The sequence below is a fragment of the Triturus cristatus genome, chromosome 1_1 (assembly GCF_964204655.1).
Source record: "Triturus cristatus chromosome 1_1, aTriCri1.1, whole genome shotgun sequence".
Lineage (NCBI taxonomy): Eukaryota > Metazoa > Chordata > Amphibia > Caudata > Salamandridae > Triturus > Triturus cristatus.
Genome location: NC_140579.1, coordinates 1,050,127,181 through 1,050,143,244, shown reverse-complemented (window position 1 = coordinate 1,050,143,244; position 16,064 = coordinate 1,050,127,181). Strand labels below are relative to the sequence as shown.

General features: G+C 44.2%; 1 protein-coding gene across 6 annotated transcripts in view; it reads left to right on the top strand.

Annotated features, from left to right (window-relative positions):
* The window catches only part of FANCE (FA complementation group E), a 202,486-nt gene that overhangs the window by 35,744 nt on the left and 150,678 nt on the right, over positions 1 to 16,064 (top strand). For 5 of the 6 annotated variants that reach the window (XM_085651084.1, XM_085651086.1, XM_085651089.1 and 2 more), the window contains exon 2: positions 1,505 to 1,739. The exons of the other annotated variant lie outside the window; for it this stretch is intronic. In XM_085651084.1, coding sequence (XP_085507210.1) covers positions 1,505 to 1,739 — 235 coding nt within the window. The remainder of the gene's footprint in view (positions 1 to 1,504; positions 1,740 to 16,064) is intronic. 6 annotated transcript variants of the gene reach the window in all.

The following is a 16,064-nucleotide window of genomic DNA, read 5'->3' as shown; positions in this document are numbered from 1 at the left end:
TAACATAGAAACGTCCTCACCGTGAGCAACAGAAACTGAGTTTCACATTTTACCACACTATCAGCCAAATGGGAGTGCTGAGGAAGAACTAACTTGCAGCCCCTTGCTAACAAAGTCTTCATGGAATTTCTACCCGTAGCTCTATGTACATCCTCCTCCTCAATGCAGTGTGAGAGCTTCCACTCTCCAGCTACAGGAATACAGGCATTACACTTCCAATGTCTAGGGAAGCTGTCCCCATTTGCCATCTCATGGCATGCTAAACTAGAGGCATCCAAAATGGGTCTCAATGACTTCAGTTCTCAGACTCCTATGTACGCAGAGTCGTAACACAGATACGTACTGCATGAATACTGTTCATGCATGCATTCAACATACACACTGGATGTCAGTGCAAGTTCTGGTGTACTATATCATTACAAAACACATAATACTGCCACAACACCTTAGGTGCTAAACTTAGGCCAGGGACAGTAACCCTCTGTTCAATATGAGGACACCCTCGGTGCACTCCTAGGTACAGGACATGTCCTGGACCACATAAAGTCAACAAAAGACCTAGACCCCTGCACACATACTAGATTAGCATGACACCTGGGCCAAAATAAAAGTCAGGATACCGTATACACATGTTGTCGGGCACAGAGGTAACGGGTACATGCCAGCATAGGGACATTCCCATCCCAAAAGCATGCTCATGACATGAAGATCGGGCTCGTTTCAGAGTAAGTTTTTAATTCAAGCCTTCCCTTAGTACAGGTTGGACATTTCCCATTTAAAGCCCTAGATCTTACCAGGATTTTGATCCACTTAACTTTGTACATGTCTTTACATTTTCTTTCTACGTTATGGCACACAGTCAGTCACAAACCCACTACAGGGTATCCAAGCCTGCATTAATTGCGCCTCTTTAGAGTGTATTGTATTGTCCCTCCTTGTGTCCCAATACTGGCAGATGAGATCTAAGTTTTGAGCCTTTTAAGATGGCCCTCAAATGCCACTTGCTGCTTCTACTGAGGTAAATAATAGGGACAAGGGACAACTTATGTTTTCCCCTGTGTTTTGCACATTTGGGCTTCTCCAGCCTGTAGAGAAGGCCCCAAGTAGTTCTTCAGCTTGACACCCCTCTATGATTGATATTGCATTTATAGAGTGCACCCTGCTATTTTTGCAGTATCAATGCAAGATGCACCCATTTTGTCACCCGTCATCCACCAACTTGAAAGCTCGTTTCTTCTCAAGTCAGTCTTCAGTGGTCTGGAAGGATTTTAGACTTCACCACCATATGTCAGGTGCCAGGGTGTATCTCCAATTGGAAGTATCTAAGAGCCTTGTCCTCTGTCTACACCTGTCATGGGGGGTAGAAAGGGATTAGGTAGAAATATCTTTCAAAGACATAGTGGCTTTTTGTTTTATGCATTATACTGAGTTATTTCTTGTTGTTTTGTTATCTACATCTTCTCCTGCCTGCCCTGCGCTCATTGTCCACCTCCTTGATCTGCAGGTACAATGGAAGAACGAACGCCTCTCTGGCTGGAGCCCTTTGATAAGCCATCACGCCTTCAGCTAAATGCACTGATGTCTGGCCCATCCGGGTCACTGACATCCTCTCGGATGCTCCATCGCATCCAGTCTTCCTGGCAGGGGACAGGTCAGGAACCTTTTGATTGGATGAGCTTGACGAGAACCCTATGCAGACAGGAGCCCTCCCTGGAGGGACCAGAGAAGAGACTCACAATGTAAGGGAGACTTTTGATTTGTTAGGAACTATTTTATTATATTGGACGGATGAATGAATGGTTTGAGAGGGCTGGCCCAGGTATATAGGACCTTTCAACTTTTCACCTGAATGTTTGGATGACGTTATAGCAAGCTGAAAGGGTTAGCTGAGGAATCATGGCGTTTTCCTACAGTCTTGGGTCATTCAAGGGTTTTTAATGTTACAGTGAGACTGTCACCTCTAAGACCAGGTGGATTAATTGGTTCCAGTCGAATACAGAGCCCTTGGTAGGTGGATATGGATGTTCTCACTTGTGGTGCTGGTGGCTCAACTAATTGGATCAGTAATCTAGTCATTCCCCTATATAGCAGAAGCAGAGGCACACAATATAATTTAGCTTTAGGACTGAATGACTCTAACGATAGACATACAGCCAGTCATTTGCAGGCTTGGCCATTTGTGGACTTGTAAAATTCAGAAAGAGCCCCAACAACAAAAAATTGGAGCAGGAAGTCAAAGACCAACAGTAGTTCAGTATGCTTGCAGCATTGCCCCCCCCCCCCCCCCACCAATGAAGTCTCCGAAGTATTCTTCAGTATTTTTTGTTTGTTTTCAGTTGAACATCTCCCCTAGTCAATCTCTTTGCAAACCCAGATTGAGACGCTCTCAAGCCTATTATGCTGTTCTTCTTGCTGTTTTCCTCTGAAATTTGAAAAAAAACAAAAGGCAGGAGCTTACTTTCCAAAATATTGACGTTCATTCTTTTTAGGTCTCGCCTAGCGTCGCAGTGCATGCGTTGCTCGCTCTGAGAGAACTATTGTTATCGAGGCGATTTCAGAAGTGGAGTGGAAGCTCCGCCCATGCTTTTTATTGGCGCGCGTCATCCTTTATGGTAAACGCTGGCCTCCAATTGAAAGTGAGGCTTTTTGGTGACCGCCCTGTCTCCTTTAGGCCCAGCTCATCCGCACTCGATCGTTTGCTTGCGGCGTTACACCCACGGTCTCCGTAAGTCGGTGAGTACTCTTTTTTTGTTTTTTTGTTATTTGCAGCATGCTTGTTTATTAAATTTATTTGCCGCACGGGCCACTATCACAGCGCTTGCTTTTTTTTCCCCTTATCGTCCTCCCTGCCATCTCACATGCTCTGTCCCTCCATCCCTCCTTTTCCATGACCTCTTGTCTCTTCCTCTTCGTGTCCTTCTCCCTTTTGCTCCCAATGTCCTAAACCTCTCTATATCTCACCCTACCCTTCCTCCTCCCCCCAGCCATTCTGCATCTCTGTGCTGTTTTGACTCTTCCCCTCCCAGTGAAACCCCCACCTCCGTTCCCTTTATTGTTCTCCTCCCATGCCTAGTCTGTCTTGAGAGTTGCAGATTGGCTGTTCTTCTCTGCCAAAGATGTGCCCAGCTGTCGGTGCCCTGCACATCCCCTCTCTCTCTCTCTCTGCTTCCCCTCCTCCGGCTCCTAAACCCTCTCATATCTCACAATTCTATTCCAGGCTTTCAATTCCTAACTGGTTCGGTGGAAGCGTTTTCGTTTTTATGCGCGACACGAGAAAATTATTTGATATTTTCTCTAAAAAGGAGTAATATCGCTCGGCTTTACAGGAGACACAGGCGGAACCACAGCAATGGAAAAAAATCTGCTGTCTGCAGTGACGTTTGCACCTATGCACGTGCACGGTGCCCGGCGCTAAGTACCTGGAAGTAGATGTGCGCCGTGAAGATACAATCTGGTCATGTCGCCCAAATCACATGACCACTATCTCTAAACAAAACATCTTGCCGGTTCCAAGCCTCTCAGCCTCATCGCCGGCTGCAGTGGCAACGGCGTACTGCAAAGTGATGGAGTCGCCCTGTAGAAGGTGATGAGGGCACCTTGTGTCTCGCATATCTATCAATCAATCAATCAATCAGGGGTTTATATAGCACACTAGGTCTCAAGGCGCCGGGGGGGGGGGGAGGGAGGAGCTCCGGATCAGACGAAGAGCCAGGTCTTGAAGTCTTTCCTGAAGGTGTGCAGGGTTGGAGAGCGTCTGATGTTAATGGGGAGCTCGTTCCAGGTCTTGGCTGCGATGTAGGAGAAGGCTCTCCCTCCTGTTCTGCTTCTGTGGATGCGGGGGACCTCTGCCAGGGCGAGGCCGGTGGAGCGGAGGTTCCTCTTGGGTACGTGGAGGGATAGTCTCTTGTTGAGGTATTTGGGTCCGATGTTGTTGAGGGCTTTGTAGGCATGGGTGAGGAGTTTGAAGGTGACCCTGTTCTCGACAGGGAGCCAGTGGAGGTCTCGAAGGTGTTGGGTCATGTGTTTGTGGCGTGAAGTCCCGAGGACGAGTCAGGCGGCGGCATTTTGGATGGTCTGGAGTCTGTGTAGGAGAGATCTGTTGATTCCGGCGTATAGGGCGTTGCCGTAGTCCAGTCTGCTGGTTATGAGCACGTGGGTGATGGTCTGCAGTCGGGGGAGATCCATTTGAAGGTCTTGCGGAGGATGCGCAGGTAGTTGAAGCTAGTGGAAGCGACGGCGTTGTCCTGGCGGTTCATGGCGAGGGAAGAGTCGAGGATGATGCTGAGGTTGCGTGCGTGGTCTGTAGGAGTGGGTGGGTTCCCCAGGGCGGAGGGCCACCAGGAGTTGTCCCAGGCGGAGTTGCAGGGTCCGAGGACCTCGGTTTTTTCTGAGTTGAGCTTGAGGCAGCTGTCGTTCATCTAGGTTGCCACATTCTTCATTCCCTCCTGGAAGCAGAGTCTGGTGTCTTCAGGGTTCTTCGTGAGTGAGAGGATGAGTTGGGTGTCGGCTGCGTCGGGTATGATGCTGAGCCCATGTTGTCTGATGATGGCGGCGAGGGGGGCCATGTAGATGTTGAAGAGCGTGGGGCTAAGTGATGAGCCCTGGGGCACTCTGCAGTTGATGTCGGTGGTTTGGAGAGGAAGGGAGGGAGTCTGATCCTCTGGGTTCTATCGGAGAGAAAAGATCGGATCCAGTCAAGGGCGGCTCCTTCTATCCCGGCGTCGTGAAGTCTGGCTGCAAGTGTGCGATGGGAGACGGTGTCGAAGGCTGCGGAGAGGTCTAGAAGGATGAGGGCCACGGTGTGTCCCTGGTCGAGTAGCAGTCGGATGTCGTCTGTGGCGGCGAGGAGAGCGGTCTCGGTGCTGTGGTTGCTGCGAAATCCAGACTGGGAGGCGTCTAGGATGGAGTTCTCTTCGATGAAGGTTGTCAGCTGAGTGTTCACAAGTCTCTCTGTGACTTTGGCTGTGAAAGGGAGGACAGAGATGGGCCGGTAATTTTTCAGGTCCGTTTGGTCGGCCGTGGGCTTCTTGAGGAGGGGTTTAACCACCGCCCGCTTCCAGTCATCTGGGAAGATGCTGGACGTGAAGGAGGCGTTGATGGTCCGTTCCAGTTCGGGTGCAATGTTGTACCTGTATAAGGGCATAAATCGGGAAACCTATATACGGAATCTAAATCTACACACAACACCCACTCCAGTTTCGTATGAACGACCTTACTAAATCCTAAACATACTAAACATGTCTAGAAGAGAGTATCACATGATAATCTAAAACATGCTAAAACATATCTAAAAACATATGTCCTAAAAATGCATTACAAAACCATTGCTATGCATAAGGTGCTGTACATATTTAAAGCAATGTTTCATTCTAAGCATATGTGTGCATTGGAAATGCTAAAAGAATGAACCAGAAATATATACACATGATGAAATGGCTCGTTAATACAGAAAAAAAAAGGGCCGAAACCATTTCATTTCAGGTTAACACAAATCAATTGTTGATGTGACAAGGTGGCATAATGTCGCTGGAAGATTTTCAAAGAATTCTGTTCTCTATGAATAGTTCTACTATAAGCAGATTACTGTGGCAAAAAATGAAAAAATACAAATTTTAGCAAAAAATTAATCATAGGAAAAAAGTTCCTAAGTAAGTCCCTTGTCTGAAAAGAATGAAGGCCAAATTCAGAGTCTCATCGGAACACTGTGTGCCTGAATCAAAAGTCAGTGTGTGGGCCTGGAGAAAACATGAAATCTTCTAATCCTGTAGACAAAAAGTCGTCTACCGTTGTAGTTGAAAGTTGGAATACCTCGTTTAGAAGATTAACTGCACACAGATGTGACCCATCGCCTTCAGCATTGGTTGCATCAGCAATGTTCGAATCGAATGTTACCTGCGTGCCTGATGTTTCTTCTCGTACCTCATCAGTAGCAATTTGCGTCTGTGAGATCTCAGTGAATGCCGTCATCAGGATTGGTAGCCGCTGGGGACAACACAGAGCATGGGCCGTTACCAGGTCCAGCAGAGTATCGATATCCGTAGGCATGACTGATGGAAGTGTTAGACAGATGCCTAGCTGCATTCTTCACCGCAGAGCAGGCAGCGATACAACAGGTAAGATGCAATCTTGCCAGATTGGTCTGAATGACAGAAACCATGTGGTATTTAATTCTCGTAGCGAGGTAAACCCAAATTTTGGACGATGTGCTCATGACACTTCATCTCCAATAGAGCTCTCTCTATGGTGAATTGGGTGTCGCTGGTGATTTGGCTTGCCATATCGTAGCAGTAGCAGCAAAAATAGGATCCCTGCAACGAGTGCTAAAAGGAGCAGCAGTCCGCCAAACACAGAGTGCACGAAATTAGGAAAAATTCCGAGGACTGCTTGAAAAGGTGCTGACAGTCCTGCACACACGTTCCTAAATACATGTATAATACCGCTCGTATCAGACATGTTTAAGATACGACCTAACATTTCTGAGAAATGTACAGGGCAGTTTGTATACAAAAGGGTATGTATCTCCGCAGAAGTCCTTGCGACTTGGAGATCATAGGTTTCTCTGGCTGAGGTCAGTGGCACTGTATTTTGTAAAAGAATGGCTTTCATTCTGCTTAGAGTATCAATTCGTATAGAAGAGATGTTCAGTGAAGGCCATAAAGGCGACTCCCTGACTGTGTCTATTTGTGGAAACAAGACTTGCATACAGCAAGTGACCCTGGATGTAACCGTAAGATATGGAATACCTGGCAACATGCCACAGCAGCTGTGATCATTCAACATAATGTAACTCCCATTGGAAAGTTGGCTAAAAATTGGATTAATCAATGCAGCCGGTGAACCTTGCAGGTGACAGGATAAGTTTGTAGTGGAACCATCGCAGGCCCCGTGTAAGTTAATACCCTGACAAAGGAGAGAACCGCTTAGTGTGTGTTCACAGTTTTCACCGCTAAGAAACACTTCACGTTCCCCACTCCAACATCTATGTGTGTAAGGTAAATCCCAGGATGTCTTGATGTATTCTTTACCCAACCTTTCATATTTGCCAACTGGTATATGTTTTAGGCAATACTGAAAATGGAAAGTTGTAACAGGTAGAGTAATTTTACCATGTATGAGCCATTCAGTAGCTGTTTTTTCTGCCACTGTGAATGGTAATATTTCCAGTTTTTCAATGCTCATCACAGTGTAGTCTGCTCCCCTTTATGCCAGTTTGATCTGTTTATCAGTGATATTATATTCTGAAAACAGTGACGTAGAATTGATTAAACGCCAAGGCACATAGCCTGCACGCAAGTTTTGTAGCATCCAGCCCAATAGCATGATAGAACGTAGCTGAGACTGACTATGTTGCAACATGACCAAGTCTTGTTCCATGATGTCTATGACAGAAGAGACAATGCTGTCCCATGAATATATCCTGGACGACAGAGTCGTTAACCCATTGTCTACTACAGAGAGCGTTTCTCTAAATTAATACGATCAATTTCTCGTATTCGTTCTGCAGTCTCTGCTTGGGTAACCTTCCATGCTTCATTATAAGCAGCGTAGATACCGGCATATATGAAACGTTTTTGTCGCGGTTTTCTTGGTCCTAGCAAGAATTCCCTAAGGTCTGCGCCTTCTTGAAGAAAAGTTAAGTGTTGTTTTACATCCTTTAGTGTAGCTGTCTCTAGCCAATCAAGGCAAAGTTTCCCTACACTGTATGTTGTTACTACCCCTGGATGCTGTCTTTGAACATAGCGTGGGTCTGGCCTATTGATAGTGAAACCCTGTGTTTTATTCAGGAATCGATCTTGACAGTTCATGTCTGTGGGCCAGAGCAACCATTTTTTCCATTCTGGATCTGATCTGTTGTGATGCAAAATATTATGTACGTTGACCTCCCCCCGTGTAGTTCTATTACTTGCAGGTATAGGTATGGTCGGTGTGTTCATGTCTTTGATCTTGGTTAATCCAAGGCAAGACGTTTGCTGGACAATGTCATTCAAAAACATAATTTGCTCAGGGAAGATACAGGCTCTAAACAAAGCTTCTACCCCCTGTACTTGCCAATCTTTTGTACCCCAGACAGATTTTGTCTCAATGTTGTCTTTCCAAAAGTCGAAACCCTGTCTAGACAGTTGGGCAATAAAGGCTGCAGAATAAATCTGTTTTGTATTGGTTAACATATTTTTCTTTCCTGTCTTGTTCACATTCTTAAAAATAAAACGTTTCTGGATTTGATAGGTTGAACCCTGAAAAAGATGGAAATGTAATTGCAAAAGTTTTTGAGCTACCCTTTGGAGGTGTAGGACAATGTTCCCATTGGTTATACATAAATACATTTCTAGGTGATGCAGTTTTATGCAAGAAATGATGACCATGGTGGTTATAACGATACATTTGTTCATAGTCTGATAAATATAGGAACGGCTGTGATGTTCACTGCTGACAAGTCTCTTGCTTTACAATGGGATGATTTGTGTGGCTGGAGAAGTAAGTTCACTCTTTTACTTGCTGTGTCCATTTGAATATATCTTCCACTTATCAGCATACCCAGAGTTATTACCAGAGCTAACCAAAGTAGAGAGAAGAATATTCCCAAAACAATCCATAGTTCAATCCATGGTTAAACCAGATAAGTCTTTTTCAGGAGATGAAAAAAGTCTGTTGCTTGTTCTTTGAAAGTTCTTTGTGCTGGCGTCGTTTCAGGTTCGCTGGGATCCTCAGAAGACGTATGAAAGTTCATGAAATAGCCAGAGGCAGTTCTGTCAATGGTTGGAATTGCAGCAGGATTCGTTGAAATCGCTGGAACCAGTTGATCACTTGTTACTTCGTTGTAGACATGTGTATCAGGACGAACTGTTATTTGGGTCTCAAGAGGTATAAGTTCCATACCTTTGTTGCTTAGTCCTTTATTTCTCACTGCAGAATCTTCAAAGGTGATGAGTCTCTCAGTTTGAACCTCTTGGATTGTAGCTTGAGAAGTGTGTCTGCTACATTGGCGGAGCCCACTTGGCCTACTGCTTAGTATCGGCCACATAGTGTGGTTTGATTAGGCCGATGGACACAAATCTTTTCTCCTTTTTACCAGCAAGGGGCGGCAAAAGTACTGTTCTTGATCCGTGGATTGCTAGGACAGGTACTGGGTGTCTGTAAGAAGGCCCAAATTCCTTATTATCCTCGATCTTTTCTCTGACTAGATCCCCAAGCTTTGGGATCCAGATAGGCCTTGCTGGGACGGACGGTTTTTCCCCAGTGATGGTTGGCTTCAGGAGCACGTTGCTTTGTTTCGTTCTAAGTTCATGTAAGTCCTGTAAAACAGCCAAACTATCTTTGATATCAAATTTCTTATTTTCCATCACTGTGCCTTGCATATCAAGGTCCGGTACCAACATTCTAGTTCCAAATAGAACTTCATATCGAGTGACACCCCCTAGAGAACTTCTTGGCAAATTGTTTAATGAGTGTTGGACCCCATAAAGATGTTTGACCCACCCATCACTCGAACCTAATACCCTAGCTGTTACAGGCTGCTTTATGTCCCGGTTTTTTCTTTCCACAATAGAATTTCCCTCAGGATGGAATGGAGAAGAATACCGCAATGCTACGCCCAAACTGGCCATGACTTCTTTGTAAGCTCGAGAGCTAAACGCAGGACCCTGGTCAGAATGTAGTGTGCCAATTGCGTATGTGCCGATAAAGACTCGCAAATTCTTTTATAACAGTTCGAGCATCAGCCGAGCGCTGAGGCCTCATCCATAGGAACCTAGAACACGAATCCACTGCGACCATGATATATTTATAGTTACCATCCCTTTGTAAGGGTCCGCAATGGTCCAGGTAAACACATGCTTATGGCTTATCTGAAATTAACAAGGGCGTCTGCGCAGGACGTTTCACAGTAGAGACTTTCATCTTCTGGTATATTTTACATTCCAAAACATAATTCCTGGTCTGTTTCCTAATGCCTGGCCACCAGTATCTCTGTTTTAATAACGATACAGTGGTGGAAACACCTGCATGGACAGAGGCGATCCCTTCATGTGCTGCTAGGATTAGTCCTAATCTATGTTCCATGTTTGGTATTACCCTATCCCCCACTCCAGGGATTCGAGCAAATGGAACATTGTTCGCATCAATTATATATGAGTATTTGAGTGGAAATGTTTTAGGTAACGCTGCCCCGCTGCCTTTAGCTTGAAGCATTGACAGCCAGCATTATTTCACTGTCTATTTTCGTTTTTGAACGAGTGATTGCAGCTACGAAAGCCGTTTGCACAGCCCCTTTCGCGGCTTCATCAGCCAACGAATTCCCTTCAACGTGAACGCCATTTCGTTGATGACTCAGCGTGTGTATTACGTGAGTGTTTTGTAGTGCGTTTCGCAACTGAACTTCTTGTTCCCAAAGCATTTTATGCTTGATTGTGCCAGCTTTTGCATCTTTTAAACCATTTTGAAGCCAATTCTGTAAATATTCATTGTATGATTGAACACAGTAAAAAGAATCGCACACTCGTTGAGTGTGGGGAATTCGTGATCTGTGTTTTCAAGTGCCATTTTAAATGCTTGTAGCTCAGCTCGCTGAGCTGTACAATCTCATAGAGATTGCGTTTTTGTGACCATTGGTCTGAATTTGCCATCGCGCATACGACCTTTATCGATTGCGCAGGCTGCACTGTAAGCTTGTATACTTTCCGTAGGAGGTTGTGGAGATCCGTCAGTATACATTATAAATTCGTACTGATCAAGAGGGAGAATTTCAGTAGGCAGAGGACATTCGTGTTCGTATTTCAGGAATGCTTATGTTTTTAAATAAGGATCAAAAACATATTCAATATCAGTTGCAGCAAGAGAATTAACCCATTGTATCCATCTTGGATGTAAAGCTTTTGCATTCGGAATACTCGCTTTTGTAACTGCCTCTAAGGCTGGTACAGGAGTCACGACCATAATGCGTTTCGCCTGTGCTAGGGCTCTTTCTTTTGCTACAGCGGTTTGAACTGCTGTCAGAATCTTTTCTGTAGAAGTGAATCTCATTTCTGCTTGTGTATACAAGTGTGATTTGTATGCAATTGGTATTTTTTCACCTTCGTTAAAAGTTAAGTAGGTGAATCCGCAATGACCCGGAATGATTCGGATCACTAAGTTGCGTATATTTACGCGTGTTTGCAAGTGTTTAGTTGCTAACATATCTGTTTGAAGTGAACGCAGAATTTCTGTGTATTCTTGTGTCCAAGTTGTGGCTTTGTTTGATTAATTCGTAGAGATGTTTCACCCTCTCTGCGTAGTTTAGAATGTATGTTCTTCCAAAATTCAGGAAACCTAGAATCGACTGTAAGTTTTTCAGTGTTTTTGGAGGTTGGAGCAGCGCACACTTTTCTAAAAAGTTGGCTGCCAGGCTTTTGCCTTCACTTGGAAAGTTCATATCCTAGGAAAAGGACGTTGAGATGGGCAATTCTGGATTTTTTAAAGTTGAATTTGTAACCCTCAGAGGTGAAGCCCAATATAATGGTGTTCACCCTGTTCAAGTGCTTGTTCAGGTCATCGTCTGTCAGATAGATATCATCGACATATGACCATGCTTCGTCATCATAAATTTGTAGTAACTCTGTGACTCTTGCTGAGAATAACCCCAGGCTATTTTTGAACCCCTGTGGGAGTCGACAAAATTGACGCTGGGCCTCCATTATTGAGAAAGCGGTCAAATATCTACTTTCAGGTGCAATATTTTGACAAAAGAAACCATTTGAAATGTCTAATTTGGTTTTGTACTTTTTACGCACAATGTTATTCATTAATGCTGTACTTTGTGCATTTTGCACAGCAAATGTTTTACAACAAGAGTTTAAGTGTCTGTAATCCAAAACTAGACGATATGTATTGTCTGGTTTGGAGATAGGAAACAAAGGATTGTTCATTGATGAGGTGCATGTTTAAGTCACCCATTGGTATTCAAGTTGATCTAAGATCTCCTGTATTTTAGCTTCTTGCTTCATTGGATACTGCCTTTGTGCAGTTGACTGATTTTTTTAAACTGGATTTTGTGGTGAGGTGAGTCCTCATCCCATCCTACAAGATTCTTGTATAATGCTGGGGCCTGGGCCACTGCCCATTTCCTGGCATAAGTATATTTTAAGTGTACTGGAACATCGTTGGAGAAGGCTGGCATAATGATGTCTTCACCATGTGGGCACTCCCTGACAAATTCTGGTGGCCAGTCTTGTTCTGCTAGAAGTATATCATAACCCTTCGAAAGTCGTTCCCAAAAGAGTGCTTTCACTTTTCTTGGTATGTCTCCCTCCATACGGAGTGTTATTTCATATAACCTATGCGGAGAACTAACCCTGGTATCAAGTCCACTGTCTCCAGAAGCCCCTTCAGGTTCTGGCGAGCTACTGTAACGTCTGCTGCACAGTCCAACATTGTCTAAACCCATTCTCCGTTCTTGAGATGTGTTCTCAGTATCCTCGACATGTCTGATCTTCAAACCTGCTACCTTCTTTTTGGAGAATTGAGGTTTTGGTTTGTTTTTCTGAACGTGTTGATCGTCTTTGTACTTTACGCGTTCTTCTTTGTTCTCTGACCGTCCTCTTTTCTTTCGGATATCTGTGAAGATATCTGAAAGGTACGAGAGGAACGTGTATCAGTATCTTGATACCTGTCAGGTTTTCTCAAATTATCCCTATTCCTGAGGTTGTACCTCCTTTCAGAGGGCTCCTTTTGAGGAGACCTACCTCGGGATTGATAATCTTTCTCTTTTGAATGTTGTTTGTTATTTTCCCACTTCTTTTTAGAAGAGGTAGGATTGTTTTTAGTAAAGGCCTTTTCAGGACTTTCAGACAGTTGTGGTTTAACTGATTTCCCTCCCAAACTGTCTCTGCCTAATTCTTCATAGGATTTTTCAATTATTCTGGCTAGTTCTTGTGGTTGTTCTGTTGCATCAAATTTCCTTAATTTCTGGTGGATTGCAACTGATGCTGCTTCTCCTTTAATATTGGATGATAATATTGTTGAGACCTGGTCGAAATTTTTCAGTAACTTCATACCTAAATTCAGAGCAGGCTCTGCCCCGTATTGGTTTTGAATTTGTTTCAGGACATCAGGTATTACCGCCATAGATGGAACACCATGTGTTTTTGTGTAGATTGCAGCAAAGACTGTGCCCCAAGGGGTGCAGTCTTCCAGATGTGGTGTGATCCCCATTGGTAAACAGATTGTTAGAATTCTGTGTTTCTCATAAGGGCTGGTATTGGGAAATACCGCTTAGATCTGAGTAATTTTCTGAGCTATCCAGAATGGAATTTGTTCACGTTTTGTGGGCATTTTACCCATGACTACGTGTAAAGTCTGTGGAGTGATTTTTAGTGTATTCCCCTGATGAGGGGCTGGATTTTGAATGGTTAATGGTGGTTGGACTGTGGAAGTACGCATGACATATTGAACTAATTGTCTGTAGATTTTGATCAACTCCTTGAGTTGAGCAAGTAATTCTACATCTGACATTTCTTCAATGTCAGGATGAGGTGTGTAGCCGGCTAAAATCGGCCATGTTGCTCCTGGTCTACCTAGTGGACCGAGCCTGGTAATGTGATTGTAATGTTTTAGGGCGCCTTTAAACCAGAGATCATGCTCCTGGTATGTGAGTGGATTTCAATATCCTCAAAAGGAATATATTCCTCAGGTGGTTCATCTTCTTTGTAGAAGCGAAACGTTTTAGTTACTGGATTTGATTCTGGGAATACTATCCATGAATAGAATACCTCTGTCTGGTGAGATTCATGTGCCTCTATCACAAAAACTGCCCTACCACCTCTGGGTGTTAGGCCATGTTTTATAAGTTTTAGAGTGATGGCTCTCCTTAAATTTGGATGGATGTTTATAACACCCTCATTGGTTTCATCTAAACCTGTAGTATTAAAGCCTGCTATGACTTGGTCAGCCGCAGCCTCTGTATCAGACATTTTGGTTAAAAAAATGTAGAACAAGTTTCAAGGAAGCAAAGATAAGGTGCACGATATTTTGGAACACTGTATCCTTCAACGTTGAACAAACCAAACAGCTAATACATAGGATTGTCGTCCTACTCAGCTATGGCGGATATTATCCCTACCCACTCCAGATGTCTTATGGAGTATTATGAGTCGAGGGTCTCTGAGAAAAGCACGACTGAGTTACTTCAGTATCTAGCGTTAGATTAGTGCCTTACCAAACCGTTGGGTGCCATGTAGTGTAGTTCCTATATCCCTGATAGGCTCTGCGCATTGGAATAATATACACTATAGTTTTAACATAGGACTGAGGTCAGTATGTCTCTATCGAGTACATTAAACTTAATTACTTGTGTGTGCCAGCTAACTCAGAGGTGACTAGAAACTTCTCCAATAAACAAGAAGGGATTAGTTTCTGACAACCGCAAAACATGACAACTTTGTTTCCCTTAGAGTCGGAACAATCTCAGAACCGTGGAAACAATAGATAACAGTTTCACTAAGTCAATCGTGCATGCTTCGTTTCTACAGAGTTGCACAGAAATTGAGGGTTTATTGAACAGTCTTATTTCTCATGCAAGAGATATGAACTGCTACAATCGAAAGACAGACTGCGAAGTACAATATGTACAGAGTTAGCAGTAAGATAAAATAATACTGCAATAGCATGGTTTGTAGCTATGACATATATTCATAAAATACATACATAAATAACACAGGCTAAAATGTGAATACTCGTCTGATGCTTCTAAATAGTTCTACCCCAGTGTACCTAACCTAAGTGTAGTTCGAGGTAAGAAGTAGGTGCTGTTTTCTAAAGTACAGCTAGCTATAGTTTAAGTTTTGCCAAGAGTTGCCAGAAGTTTCTCTAAGTTCTAGTCTGCTCCATACCTTAGAATGTGTGAGGTTGGAATCTCTTTACGGGACTCGATATCTAACACCCCGCAAGGGAAGTCAGAAACACTGGAGCTGGATTCTCTGCGAGGAGGATGACAACGTCTGGTCAGTGCATCAGTTGGGAACTCGATCTTCTTCCGAACTTGCCGTGGCGAACCGAAAGTAGGCAGTCGAGCTGGACCGTACCGGAACCGTGGTTTTCCAGGGCAAGTGTAGGTATATTTATACCTTGAAGGTGTTTAGGAATGCCTGTATTGACGTAAAAGTCAGGCATCGGAACGTCATGAATGAACCCCTAAGGAATAGATGTTCATGCATAATAATGAGTTCCTGGAGAAATCAATATCCAAGCAAGAGAAATTCCTAAAGACTTAAGAGTCTGGTTTTCCAAGAACTCGTTGTGACGTGGATTGACGGATGTAGGAGACCATGCCTGTATTTGGTTAGCATGGACAATGCCTAAATAAGGGCTGGATTTTCTATGCCTAGATAAGGGCATTATGAATTGTACCTATATAAGGGCATAAATCGGGAAACCTATATACGGAATCTAAATCTACACACAACAGTCCTTAAGGCTCATTCAAGCATGGATCCACTGATTTAACCACTGTAGGCCTCTAGGTCTGGTGCCACCAGTCCCTCCTCTGTCACTGGGTGCTATAGTTTTGACATTGCCACTCTACATCTGCCTGTCCCCCATAGCAGGCCAATCATCAGTGATTCAAGATCCCAAAAGATTTGACGAAGAACAAGGAGGGGCAACGTCAAGATGAAGTACAGTAGCCGAGGGAGTGCCATCATCTTGGCCACAGCCGCTCTACCCGCCATGGACAGCAGTAACGTTGTCCACAAATCCATGCAAGTGAGAAGAGCCCTGAAGGCAGCGCCATTATTACGGTCTAGGAGGTCTTGGGGATTATGGTAAATCTTGACACCCAGATATTTCAGGCAGGTCCCTGCCCATGTACGTTCACATAGATCCTGGGGCTGAGGCACGTTGCTACAAAGCGGAAACAGATGGGATTTCTGCCAGTTAATGCACAAGCCAAACACCCTCCCAAAGTGCTCCAGTAGGACTATCGCTCCCGGTAGATCCGCGCCCACATCCCTTAGGAACAGGAGCATATTGTCTGCGTATAAGGCAGTATAATGTGACATACCCTGTAGGTCCAGTCCTCAAGAGGACGCTTTAGA